We start from the raw sequence: 13,826 nt of genomic DNA, 5'->3' as shown, positions 1-13,826 counted from the left end.
TCCTCCTTTCCGTCCTGACAGCTGGGACATTTTCCTGATGATCATGGCCGGCATGAAGCTGCTGCGGGCCTCCTTCTGTAACCCCGTCCGCCAGTTCGTCCACCTGAGCTTCGCTGCCATCTTCTTCCATTTCGACTACCAGGCTCTTTCGGAGGGGTTCCTGCTGGATTTCTTCGTGATGTCCATTTTATTCAGCAAGGCAAGTCAGTGAGCCTTTCTCTCTGTTTTAAAATGCAACAGGTGCACGCCTCAGCGAACAGTGTAAGAGTTTAAATGTTTTTTTTAATATATCATGAAATTATATTGAATTACGTATGCCCGTTATATGCCTGCTGCCGTTTGAAGAACGTTTCCCATGGAATATAAATATGCTGTGTTATTTGCCAAAAATCACGAATTAATATGAAATAGCCACTAGTGTTGCTTGAAAGTTTATGATCTTTGTCACTAACAGTCTCTTTCTAGAACTTTCCTAGATCTCAGAGGCTGTAAATTAAAGACTAGCAACCAGACATTAACATTTTTTTTTAGTTTTCTCTTTGCTTCCTCCCTCCCTCCTTTCTTACCTGTTCACTTACTTGGCAAATACTCTGCGTTTCCAGGGCAACTTGAGACCTGCTGCTGAGAGCTGGGTCCCCTGGCATATTTCCCTTACCCCAGCTTGTCTCGGGGGGAGGTTTCATTTGCTGTTAGGTCGCACGTGGGCAACGAGAACACCTCGTCGCCGCTCAGGCTGCTGTGTGGGACGGTGTGGGACGGCTCACGGGGATGGAGTCCTCCGGGCGTTTGTGCCTTCAGCACGGTGACTGAGCCGGGCTGGTGAGCAGACAGGAGGAGGCATTGGGAACAGCCCCTGGTGGGTCAGCTGAGTGATCCCCTCCTTCCACACCAGCCCCCCCACGTGCTGCTCTCTGCCCTGAGATCTACTTAACCCACGACTTCTCCATATGTTAAAGGTTTTCCCCCAAAAACATCATGTTTTACCCTTTTTGAATCAGTTCTGTTATATTTTTCATTATTACTTATCCTTTCCTCCCATTGGCTTTCTCTCTGCGTGTTTTAGGGAATAGAAACTCAAAACTCAGACTGTCGGGGAAAATGCCATAAGTGATGACATCACCCTATTGTTGCCTGTGTGTTGCTCGTTGTGACTCCGGTCGAGGGTTGTCCGAGTCGCTCCTTGTGTCACTTGTCCTTTGCTCCTCGCCCCTCCTTCTGCAGCCCGCCTGTGATTCTGGAACCCTGGCTGTGATTCTGGAACCCTGGCCTCGCCCGCAAACAGAGGTTCTCCTCTGAGTTCTTTCTGGTCTTGATGAAGTCGTCTCGTTTTTCTGGTGGTTCAGATCCCAGGCTTCCATATCCTGTTTTCCTTGATGATGTGTACATTCCCGTTATCTCACGTAGTCCATGTAAGATTAGCATCCTCCTCAAAGCATTTAGGAGGTTTTGGCAAGTAGTTTCACTGCTCACAGGGGCAAGGAGCTCATTATCAGATGCAAAATGTGCTGGGACAGGTTGGATTCATGCCTCTGCCATTATGTGGGTCTGACATGGTGATACCAGTATTTCTTTCTGAACCTCTGTTTCTTTAAAATGGAAGATAATGGTGCCAGTCTCACTGGGGATGTTTCAAATGTTAATTAATGTAACTGTGAAAGGAGATTTTAAGTAAAACATGCTTTTCAGGTAACACGGCAGAATTTTTAAAGCTATCGTGTGGAGAGAAAGGGAGTACAGAGCGGAGTGTGGCCGGTTTCCCGCACCGATCTCTCTGGTTAAGCATCGTCCAGTGATGAGAGGCCTCGGGGCCCAGCCGCATGGCAGGGAGCAGGGAGGGTCTTGCTGTAAAAGCCTGAAGAGCGTGGCTTCTAAACGACCCTACACCTGTGGCAGGGGCAGTGCCGTGGGTTTGCTGTAGCATGGGGCCTGACCCCACTGGGCCCACTGGTCAGCCGAGAGCAGCGCCGCTGACCGCACGTGGCCTGCTAGGTTCCTGGAGAAAGGCCCGCTGGGGGAGACATGAGAAAGGAGTCGTGGTTGCCTTTGTTCCTTCTCATCCACGAAGATGCTGAGTGCGTCCTGGGCATCACGTGGGGAGCAGGACCTGTCGGGACATAGTCTCAACCTAAACCCATGGAAATTTCTTTGCTGCCGGCGTTCCACCGCCACCACCATAACCTCTCAGAAACACCAGTGAAAACGCCAGGCCCTGCAGACAGAGCCGTGGTAGCAGCATCCTTTTGTCCTTGGGTTGAGGGAATATCCGTACATGCAATCTGAGTAGACTGCTTTTCAGCGGGAGATGATAACTGCGTCTAAAAGAAAAAAACAGCAAGTGAGACGAAAGCTGGAAAAATCAGCATACTGAGCTGTGAGTCGGCCCTCATGCGCCCTGACTCCTTCGGATGCCTGCTGCCTCCTGGTCTGGAGAGGTGGCGGTGTTTTTTCCAGAATGAGAAACAAGACCTGATTTCTTGACAAACATATATGGTCAAATAAAGAGCCAGCATTTGAGATCTTCCTGGAGAAAGACCCTGGGGAGATCAGGGACGGAGGACGGCGGTAGCAGCGCAGAGGCCCCCAGTTATTACTTCCTGTGAAGATCCTGCCCGCAAATCCCAACTGAGGCTTTCCGTCCATGCTCCTCACGTCAGTAAATCTTTTCAAAGACTGTCGGCACTCATGCATTTCCTAGAGGCTTTCTAGAAACCTGCAGTGTGGATCGTGGAGGCAGCCCTGCTCTTAAGGTTGGCCAATTGCACAGTGTGGATTGCTCTGTGTTCAGTAGACTGCCTGGTCCTACTCACGGCAGTTCCCCGTCTGACCCTGGCAGGAACCCCTAAGGTTCCTGCTGCTGCTCTGCAGTCCAGAGGGTCCCGGTTGGCTTGCCCGGCAGCCCCTCCCAGAAGGGCTGAAGACCAGAGAAAGACACAGCAGGTCATCTGGTTTCCTTGGAAGAAAAGAGCTGCATGGATATAGGACTCATTGTTGCTCTGAGCCAGCTGCTCCTAATCCTTCAGCCTTTTGGGTGGAACAGAGACTCAGGGTGAGAGAGAGAGAGAGAGAGAGAGAGAGAGAGGAAGAGGAAGAGGATCTGCAGAGTGAGATCAAAGCACCAGGAGACCAGGGAATGGAGCAAATGGCTTCCAGGGGCCCTGCCTGTGTTACTGTCTGCTTTCCTCCCTGAATCCCTGAGAATGTCCCTCTGAATGCCCCCCCTCCCCCGAGATCTGGAAGGTGAATATTGGCTGGTCTCTTCCATCTTCCAGATCTGGTAAAAAATGGGAGTCACAAGTTCCAAGGCCAGAGCCTAACCAAAAAGACTTCATGCTGCCACTGTGGACAGAGAAGGTGGGGCATCTGGGTGGATAGTCCCAGGCTGTTGGGGGCGGGGCCATCTGATGGGTGTGGCACTCCCGCCCCACCGCCTGGCTCCTTTGAGGAGTCAGGCCATCCTTCCACACCCCTCCTTCTCTCTGTCCCTCTCCACACTCTCTGTCGCCCCATTAGTCATTCGCTTTCAAGAATCAATTAAAGTAATTAATTTGTAACATTTTCTGTATGCCTGTGTCTTTGGGGGACTGTAAGACACTCCAGGGGAAGACATTTGGTTGCAAGGAACATCTGGTTGTGCCAGGAACAAAGACGACAAAGGCCCTTTCATGCTCTCCCACTGGTCCTGAAGAAGTTCTTAGAAACCACCTAGTCTTGAAATTTTTAGTAATTTTTAGTTATAAAATCAGGACTTGGAACAATTGTGTCAGAGGTTAACTCTGCCGGCATTTCCAGGATGCCGTAAGCATGGAGTCCTGCAGGTCATTAGTTTAACACAGGGGCTAGCGCTGTTACCATTCGGGAAATTACAATTGATGGTGAGGTCGTTTTCACGTGAAGCCATGTGGGTAGGAGCACCAGGGCCCTAGCGAGTGGCTGCGCCGTGGGCTGCCGTGAGTGTCCGAGCTATTTGAAGTCAGCGTTTCTACATGGCACTCTGCTGCTTTTGTGTCTGCCGGTGGTCAGCCTCGCATTAAAATTGAACCACCTTTTTTGGGAATGCAGCCTTTTGCAGAAGCATTTGTTTAAAAGGCTTTGCACAAAAGAGTGATTATTTATTGAGCATACCTTCAATGCCAGGCGTGGTACTAGGCCCAGAGACTGTGAACCAGGTGAACGACAGCAAGCCTTGACTTTGGTGCTTTTCGCGGGCGGGGCACTGATTTCAGCACTTCGCCTGGATGGACCTGCTAACCCCTCCAGCACAGAAACAGGTCCATTGCCCTGGGGCCTCACCCTACAAAATGGGAGAGCAGGGATCTACTCTGAGGCTGTATGTTGTGAGCTGCCTCCCCTGCCTGGGGGTCTGGGAAGAAGGCCCATAGGTCAAGAGGCCATTACAGTTAAGTCGCATTGCAGGTGACTATTTAGAGTTTCAGGAAGGCACAGAACAATGGCACCCAGCTCCACCCAGGAGCATCAGAAACGACGGTGCTCACCTTGAGATCTGAAGGATGGGGCAGTGAGTCCAGTGAGGATGGAGGGAAAAGGGAGCTGCGTGGAGGGCACTGCATGTGCAAAGGCCCAGGAGCAAGGTGGAGCCTGGCGCGTTCTGGGAATGGCACAGTATTTGATAAGCGTGGTCCCACCGGAGAAGGGCGGTGAGAGGCACTCGGGGAGTGGGCTGCATTCCTGCGTCAGCTGAAGGTTGTTGAGCAGAGGAGTGAGGGGTTGGAATTGCCAGCCCCTCTTGGCGGGAGTGAGCAAGAGGTGGGGACAAGTGGAGGCCCGGAGATGGGAGAGCGCCTGGTAATCCAGGCAAATCAGAGTGGGAGCTTGGCCTGTGGTGTGGAAATGCGGACTGGAGAGGGGGACACATTCAGGAGGCCGCATTGGTGACAGCAGGTGGTTGCCGGAGATGAGGGGAGGTGGATAGGGGAGGAACCGCCCTACCTAGGGCTGCTCTGGGGTCCAAGGCTCCGGTAACCAAATGGCGTCGTTAACTAGCTGAGGGGACAAAACAGAAAGACAACTGCGGAAAAAGAATATTAGTTTCAGACGTGCTGACCTGTGGGCTGAGACGTGATGCCGACCAAGAGTAAAGAGTCTTGGGGATGATTTTCCGTTTCAGTATTTTAATTCACAGAACTCAGACACAAATGTATGGCTATAATAAAATTGGGGAAACAATGGAAAATACACAGAAAGTCTGTCTTTATACAGTTTCCTCACTCCTTAACTCCTCCTCCCTTTAGTGGAAACCAGTGTAAACTCTTCGGAATGATTCTTTTCATTCTGTTTTCCAAAGTATTTGCATGCATGTGTGCACATACACACATACCTTGCACACACCTCAAATATTAATAGGGCTCTTCTTTACACATTTTACTTATCTTTTTGCTTAAAAATAAATCTTAGAGCACTTCTATGACATATGACATGACCTCTTTTTGATGCCTGTGTAATATTCCACAGCACATACTGTAATTTGACAAGCCACTTTCCCCGTTGAGAGACATTTAATTTGTTTCCAATTTTCTCTGGTAATTGTGACTTCTGTATTCACGAATTCCAAATGAAACTGGCTTAATATAAAAAGCGAATTTAATAGTTCACGTAAGTGATTGGATGGCCCAGAGGCTTACCTTGCAGCATTGATGCTGTTTCTGTCTCTCCTTCTCGCTCCCGTGGGCTTCGTTCCTGAGCTGGCTCTGTCCACGTGGTGTGACTGTGGTCCTCAGCTTTCCAATAGCTCATAACCCCAGAAAGAAGAGAAGGTGTCTTTCCTGAGAGTTTCGGTTGTAATCCTGGGGGACAGTCTCGCTGACTCCTTTTGTGTCCTGCGTTCATGTCTGAACAAGGCAGAGTGGCCAGAGGGATGCTGTCTCTCGTCAGTGAGGCCTGCGATTCTAAGTCCTGACTGAACGACAGGCAGGGGGAGGGGCAGGGAGGGGAGATGTGCAGAGGCACCCGACTGCACAGCGATGACCACTAACATCCCGCGCTGCACGAGAGCCTCAGAGAGACATTTCTGATTGGAGTTGCCAGGTCTACCAGACGTACACGAAAGGGCCTCGACAGGGAATCCTTCCAGAAGACTTGCATGGCTTCCAACAAGCAGGACCAGCCTGTCGGGAACAGGTGGGGGAGGGAGAAGCAGCGGAGGGGATGGGGAAGTGACCCGTGAAACAAGACAAAGCACAGTGCAATGGTAAGCCGGGCCATGGTTTCAAGAAAGTGGGCGTGGTCAGCACTAGCAAGGGCTTCACGCCACACCCAAGACCAAAGAGTGGGCACTGGGTTTAGCAGGGGAGACGTCGTGGGCAGGGTGGCTGGCGCCGCGGGGCTGGCCCTGTAGAGTGAGTCCTGGAGGTCAGGGACACTCCGCCGTGTGTCCCCATCACCCTCTGTAGGCCTCCTGGTTGAGTGAGCCCTTGGTGTCTCTTGACAGGTGACCGAGTGTGTCCCTTGGCCATAGGTCATAGTGTTTCAATGAGGGCATCCCAGGCAGCTTTACTGTATGCGGCTCAGTGAACCGTTTTGAAGAGAAAACTCCGAAATCCCAGCCCCTTCAAGGCTGTGGGCCTTTCACCGGCCGAGAAGTAGCTGCAATGTGACACCCTCGCTACGGGTACCCGATTCGCGAGTCAACCCGCTGAGCATCTGAGACGTGGAGGGCGAGTGTGCAGTGTTTACTTGGGGCCGCCGTCTCTGGATTTGAGTCCGGGGCCTGATGCTTCACGTGAGAGTGGCATTCTGACATTGCTGGCCAGGCAACCGAGATCCACACATGTCATTTTCTCGTCTTAGCGTGGCCTCCCTGCGCCTCCTCTGAGGTCTTGGACCGGACAGCTGCACCCTCCTCTCGAGAGAGGTCCTGGTGTGGACTCGCTCCCGCTGTCTTGAGATGAGGTGGCGGCTCCGTGTCATCTTTCTGGCTGAGTAACGTTGGGAGCTGCTCTGTTCTCCACTTCGGTGTATTTTTAGCTGACTTTCCCTCACTGTGCCAGAGGATGACTTGTCAGAGTCATTGATCTTCTTCACAATTCTGGAACCTTCAGCACGGCTGTCACACAGTGTCCCCTCTGCCAGACAAGACCACGCCAATCCAGTCGGTTAAAAATAACCTACTGCCCTTGAGTCGTCATCGGACGGTAGGACTCATCGGTGAGTCTTGCAGTGTAGATATGAATGCCAGCCAATCTGCAAACGTTGAAGCAGGTCCTTCACCAGAGTCTCCTCTAGGAGGAGGAGCAGGGGAGAGTTCCGTGGCTCTGTTGCCGAGTTGCCGGTGCTCAGGGAGGCGCTGTGCCCAAACACAAGTGAGGAGACTTGCGGCATCTCATCACGCAGCGTGGGGGGTGTGACTCGCAGCTGTAAATGAGGGACTAGTAGGTGTCACTACCGCCACTTCGTCACCTGCCCTAGGAAGGGAGGTGGCACAGTAGAAGTGTCCTCTCGGAGCTTCGGCCAGCGGGGGAGAGAGAAAGGTTCCACTAGTGAGGAGGTAAGGCGCTTCATCAGGGACTCGATGTTCTGCCGGTCTGAGCTCCTCGTTCCAAGGCTGACCTTTGGAAGTGCTCCTGGCACCAACTCCATCCACCGCCTCCCCTCTGCCACCGGTGCCTCCCGCCCCTGGGTCACTGCGATGGGCTGAAAGGCCCCCGCCTCTGCCCTCTCTGCCCCGCAGCCTGTTCTTAACAGAGCAGCCGGAAGGAGAGTTGTTTTTAAGAATAAACTTACTTTGAAATAATTTTAGGTTTACAGAGACCTGAAGACAGTACGGAGTTCCCATACGCCCCAGCCTCAGTCGCCCCTGTTATGAACATTGGACGTGACAACAGAGAATTGACGTTGTTATTCACTAAAGTCCATACTTAACTCAGATTTTCTGAACGTCTGAATTGGATACACCTAGGGGCGTGTGTGTGTTTTCAGTTCTGCTTGGTATTCTCGGAGTTCTCTGGATTTGTGTTTTGGTGTCTGTCATTAATTTCACCAGTTCTCCGTGATCGCGACCTCAAATATTTCTTCTGCTCCATTCTCTCCTCCTTCTTCCTCTGACACCACAATTGCGCGTGTGTGTTGCACCTTTTCCCACAGGCCCCACAGGTCCCGAATGTTCTGTTTCGGTTTTGCTGTTGGGCTTCACTGTTCAGTTAGGGAAATTTCTATCGACATGTTCTTTTTTTGACACACTCTTCTTTTGACCATGTCCAGTCTACTGATGAGCCCATTAAAGGAATTCCTCGTGCCTGTTATAGTGTTCCTAATTTGTAGGGTATTTTTAAGGATACACCAGATCTTGCCCCTGCTCAGCACCCTAAAATGGCTCCCCATTTTCTGTAGAGTAAGAGCCAACAGCCCTTGCCCTGGCCTGCCGACCGGCACTAGCTGACTCCCCATTACTGCTCTGGCTGCCCCTGCCAGCCTCCCCTGGCTCAGCTCAGCTGCCCTTGCAGGCTGTCCACTGGGAGGGGCATGCTGTCCCTCCAGAACCCTGGCTCTAGCTGTCACCTCTGCCTGAAAATACCCCTTCTCAGATACCCACTGGGCTCGCTGCGTCGGCTCCCCCCTGGCTTTGCTCAGCTCTCCCCTCCTTGGTCAGCAGATGCCCTGCTTTCACATTGCACCTGGCCCTGCTCCGCCCTCCGCCCAGCCTCCCGAACCTTCCACGCTGCTCCATTTTTGCCTTCCTGCAGACATCACTTTCTAACATGGTCCAAAGTCACTCACAGTCAGACTTGAACTAGGTCCCATTCCCTGTCTGCCTGGGCACAGGAGTAGTGAACAGTTTGCACACATCACTGCTGCAGAAAGCCACTGCTGCAGAAAGACAGGGCACCTTCTGGGCTCTTGGGGATACACGGTCCCTTGTCATTGCCACCAGGATTTCACAGACTCAGTGACAGAGAGCACAGGCCAGTGCATCTGTGTTCCCAAGAGAACTGGAAACTCCTCGAGTGGCAGAACCACGGGCGCGCTTAGTTACTTTCTCCTTCCTGCAATTCCTAGCAAAATGCAGGCTCCCGGTGATTCTTCAGTACGTATTGATTGAATTCAGTCGAGAGGTCAGAGATGAAAAAACTGGCTCTTGAAAAATGAAGTCCTAGTTTGGATGTGGTGGCCGGATGACATTTCACTACCTCAGGGAGAGGATGACTCAGTGCTGGGACAGGGGAGGACGTGGGTGGAGGGGGGCTTTAATGCAGCATGTGGGGCACTCAGAGTTCCCCCCTTGCATGGTCCCGGTGTGTGTTTTGATTTCTTGGCTTCCTATAAATCGTGTTCAGCTGCCTCACTGCTGCCTGTAGTCCCACTCAGAGTGGCGAGCTTGCGCGTGGCCAGCGGAGCCGGCTGCTCTTCTGGGCCTGTGCCGCTCTGTACCCCAGAGTCCTCAAGGCTTTTCCTGCAAAACCGAGATGGGTAGAAACCATCTGCTTCTAGCTGTAGATTCATCCACCCAGTGGTGACAAGCAGACACATCCCGCGGGGCAGCCCTGTATGTGTGGCCACGACCAGGACGCCACTCTGCACCACGTTGTGTCGCTGCGGCGAGGTGCCCTGGGCAGCTCCAAGCGCCCTTGAGTGGAGATTTATAGCCCAACACACAGCTTTCTTGTTTTCCGCCTCCCCATACAGCACCCACATGCCAGGGAGGTAGTTTCCTTAATCAAACCACGCAAGTCCCTGTAATTCGTCTCCCTGGAGGGGGCGTGGGCCGAGGTGAATGCTGGCAGCTCTTCTGCCTCTCCCCCTGCAAAGTAGGGGTCAGCCCTTCCTCCCCACCCTCGACATCAAGCGTAGTATGCAAGAGTTGGACCCTGTCTCTTCATGTTCCCCTTTATTCCCATGCCAAAGTATACCCTCAGTACATGGATTTAGTCACACTGTTTAAAGACCCACTTACTGAAACGTGTCTCCGCCAATGTGTTGGGGATCTTTACGGGCCCCCGTTTTTTTAAGCCTGCACCTTTCCCGCTGAAGGAGGCTGCTCACTAGCCACATATTGCAGTCCTTTCCATCAGGACACTGCTGATGGGCTGTCATGAGGCCAGAAACTGAGGAGACACTGCTCTCGAACCTTTGCAGAAACGGGGCAGTGATGTGTGTTCGAGACACAGAGAAGCTACTTGCATGGCTTTGGGGAACTCCGGGGAGGGGACAACTGTAAATCTCTTCCCTGGAAGAGTTTTGCCAACCTTGCTGACTCAGGGACCAGGAGCAGTGCCCTGGTTAAAATGCCAGGAATGCCCTCTGAAGAGGGAGCTCAGTTTGGTCATGAGTCCAGCGACGGTTTCCTTGTGAGGCCGACCACTGGCAGTTGTCATTCTTTACTGGTCAGGGCCTTCTGGCTTTACAGGATGGCCACAAAGGAACCTGTGGACTCCAAACAATGTCCTTTACCAGGTGCTCATGTTCAGAACAGGGTCTTCGTGGTCACCAAGGTTCCCATTCTTTCTTTCCTTCAGCTGTCAGTACCATGGTGTTTTTGCCTCAGTAGCAGAAAACTGTTGATGGGACTGAGATAGTTACTATATAAGTGTAAAATGTCCAGGGAGGCCCTGGATGGTGGCTCAGCTGGTTGGAGCATGGTCCTGTGCACAAAAAGGTTGGGGGTTCGATCCCCAGTCGGGGAGCATACAGGAGGCAACTGACTGATGTTTCTCTCACATCAAGGTTTCTCTCTCTCTCTCTCTCTCCCCCCCTCCTTCTTCTCTCTCAACTCAATAAACATATGCTGGCCATTGGGTGGGGATTTAAAACAGATATGCAGGGAGCAAGAGGATAAATACCTCTCTTATCAGGGAAATCGCAGCGTATGAATGAGAATCAGGAAGTAACAAGAAAAGTTCCGCTAAACCCATGCCCACTGTAGCCGGGAGGGACATCATGTCTTGAGTTGGGAAAACACCCAAAGCTTTCATTCATCATTATTTCACTCTCTGGAAAACACGGTTGCACTCACATCTGCCGCGAGGGCCTGCACCACTTGCCTGCTGGAAGGTAAGTGTACACCTGCGATCCGCACCCAAGGACGGTGGCCAGTGACCACACACTCCAGTGAGGAGGTGAGGGAGACAGAAGATGGTCCTGGAACGGCACCAAAGTGCAATAAGTACCATAACCTGTGTTTGTTGAGCACTTGTTCTGTGCCCAGTCCGAGGCTGAGAAATGACACCCACTGTTTTATTTCATCTGCACAGTCAAATTCCGGAACAGGGGCCACGGCCACAGCCGCTTTGCAGATGAGATGTCTCAGTGGCATGAAACCAGTGAGAGACCCTAGAGCCACTAGGGTCACACAGAGCTGGGGGAGAAGACCCCAGGTCTGTCCAACTCAAAAGCACATCCTGTTACCGGGGTGCTGTACTGCCTTCCGTGTGTGACATGAAGTTGTGAGTCAGCCTTTGGGAGGCCTTCACAGGCAACCACGAATGAGGCAGTGGGGGAAGAACGGCAGGGAAAACTAATAACTACTCTTCAGTTCCACTGTATTTCTTCTATTAACTTATTGCTTGTGCCTCTTTTTCTAGTCTTTGCCCTTAGATTAAAATATAGGAACGTTCATCAGAATGACCTTTGAATAATAGTACGTACTCCATGTGTGGCCTAAGGAGTTCCAGCAATTTGCTTCCTCCCGCCCTCTGCATACTCTCACAGACTTTAGTTTTGCATAGGTCCAAACACCTGAGATGCTGTTACTATTTTGCTTTAGATCCAAATCGCTCTTTCAGAGCAATGGAAAATAACAAAGACTTCATTTTACTGTCACTCTATTTACGACGCTCTATTTCTTTGTGTACATTTCAACCTGTGTCTTATTTCCTGTACCTGAAGCTCTTCCTTAAATAATCCTCCCGCGAGGGCCCCTCGACAATGCGCCGACAGTTTTCTTTGTTACAGAAAGGGCTGCTCTTTTTTATTTTTGAAAGGTACATTCGCTGGGTGTAGAATTCTGTGTTGACAGCCCCGCCCCTGCGTTAGCACTTTTAAAATGTGACTCTGTTGTCGTCTGGCTTACAGTGCAGATGAAAGCCTTCTGTAATTTTTACTTTGGTTTTTCTGTACGGAATGTGTCTTTTCCTGTTTTGGTCGCCCTCGAGACTTTCTCTCCGACTTTTGTCTCTAGCAATTTGATCATGATGAGCCTCCTTCCGCAGGACCTGCTGTCCCTTGTCTGTCTACTCATTCGTTTGCTTGTCCGGGTGTTTGTTCTCCTGGGTGTTATCGGATATTCCTGAATCTGTGGCTTGATGTCTGGCATTATTTTGAAAATTTCCTGGTTATTATTTTGTCAGATACTACTCTGGTCTCCCCCTTTTCTCTCCTTTTTCTGAGGCTCCATCTGTGCATGCATTAGTTGGATATTTTCTGCAGCTTTTGGCTATTCAGTAATGGCTTCTTTTCTGAATTTGCTCAGATTTACCTTTATGTTTCACCGTAGGTTGTTTCTCTTGACCTGTCTTCAAGGTCGCTGGTTCTCTCCATGACTGTGTTACTGGGATGACCTACTGAGAGCGTATTGTATCTCTCACTGTGTTTCCCATTTTTAATTTTCCACTCGAGTTTTTCCTTGACAGTTTCCGTCTCCCTGCTGAAATTTGCCATCTAATCTTCCATATGTATTTCTTTTCCACGAGAGCCCTAACATAGTTCCACATATGTTTCGTATCTGAGTCTTGCTCTGATTGCTGCTTTGTCTGTTAGGAAGCATCTATTCTTTTCTTGCCCTTTGTGTGCCTTACATTTTTTCCGTTCAGAGCCGGTCATCTTTTAGAGGACTACAGAGGATAAAGTAAATAGATTTTATGCTTGGAACTGAGCGTGCCTTTCCCTTCAGCTAGAATTTTAGTGCATAAGTAGGAGGCTGGCCAGGTGGGGGGTGGTTTTGTTGTTACTATGGTTACCTGCGGGGCACCATAGGCTGCAGTCCTCCAGGCGGGGAAGCCGTGCTCAAGTTGGACCTGGTTCTCGGGAGCAGCGTCAGCTCGGTCCTCAGCTACAGGTCGGCGCTGCAGGCCCCTGGCATGTCTCCCAGCCTGCCCTCCTGCTGCTGGCCCCTCCCTCACCTGTACCTGCTTTCGCTTTTACTTGAAACTTGTTAGCTTGGTGGTGGGGGGTAAGGGTGGAAGGGAAGGACCTTCTCTGTCTTCTAGTGCAGCCTTGGCCTTCATCCTTCGCGGTGTCCCTTTGACTCATGGACGTGTCCTGCTCAGTCCTCCTGCCCCTCCGGCTGCAGCTGTGGGTCCAGCGAGCACTGCCGCGCATTCCTCGGGAGTGGGGTCGTTCTTGTTGTCGTTCTCTTCCCCCAGCTGCGGGAAGCTGTCCCCAGTGCCCTGAAGAGAGCAGCGTGTGTTGACTTTTCCTCCACACACTGACCGTGTTGCATGTGGGATGTCGGGAGAAAGGGCCTGGCAGAGTTCTGTGCCCGTGGCCGGCCGGCTGCTTCCTTCCCCCAGGTCTGTGCCATTCATACCTTTTCTCAGGGTCCCCTCCAGTCTTTTCCGTGAGCTCCTAGTGGAGTTCATGGAGAAGGGACCTGCAGTTCCTACAGGCCCAGGGGCTTCATTCACAGGGTCCCACCAGCCACACTTGGCTATCACTAGGTCATCAGTTCTTCAGGCCAAACTCTTCCTACCAGGGTCTGGTTGCATCTGCCCGAGGTGAGCGATTACTTATTGTGCCCTCACTCCCTGAAGATGTCTGTCTGTCCTTCGGCTGTGGCCTAGGTCACTGCTCCACAGCCTAGTCCTCTGGCGGGGTGAAGAAACCAAGCATGAATTTGAAGAGTGTCTGCCCTTTTTCTCATGTAAGAGTGGAGGGAATGC

General features: G+C 51.5%; 1 protein-coding gene across 1 annotated transcript in view; it reads left to right on the top strand.

Moving 5' to 3' along the window:
* PCNX2 (pecanex 2) overlaps positions 1 to 13,826 on the top strand; it is a 201,457-nt gene that overhangs the window by 110,746 nt on the left and 76,885 nt on the right. Inside the window, exon 21 of the mRNA XM_037060255.1 lies at positions 22 to 199. Within this exon, the coding sequence (XP_036916150.1) occupies positions 22 to 199 (178 nt within the window). The remainder of the gene's footprint in view (positions 1 to 21; positions 200 to 13,826) is intronic.

The sequence above is a fragment of the Sturnira hondurensis genome, unplaced genomic scaffold (genome assembly GCF_014824575.4).
Source record: "Sturnira hondurensis isolate 20B ecotype Veracruz unplaced genomic scaffold, ASM1482457v3 Scaffold0011512, whole genome shotgun sequence".
NCBI classification, from domain to species: domain Eukaryota; kingdom Metazoa; phylum Chordata; class Mammalia; order Chiroptera; family Phyllostomidae; genus Sturnira; species Sturnira hondurensis.
Note: the sequence above shows the minus strand (reverse complement) of the source record. Positions and strands in the feature narration are given on the sequence as shown.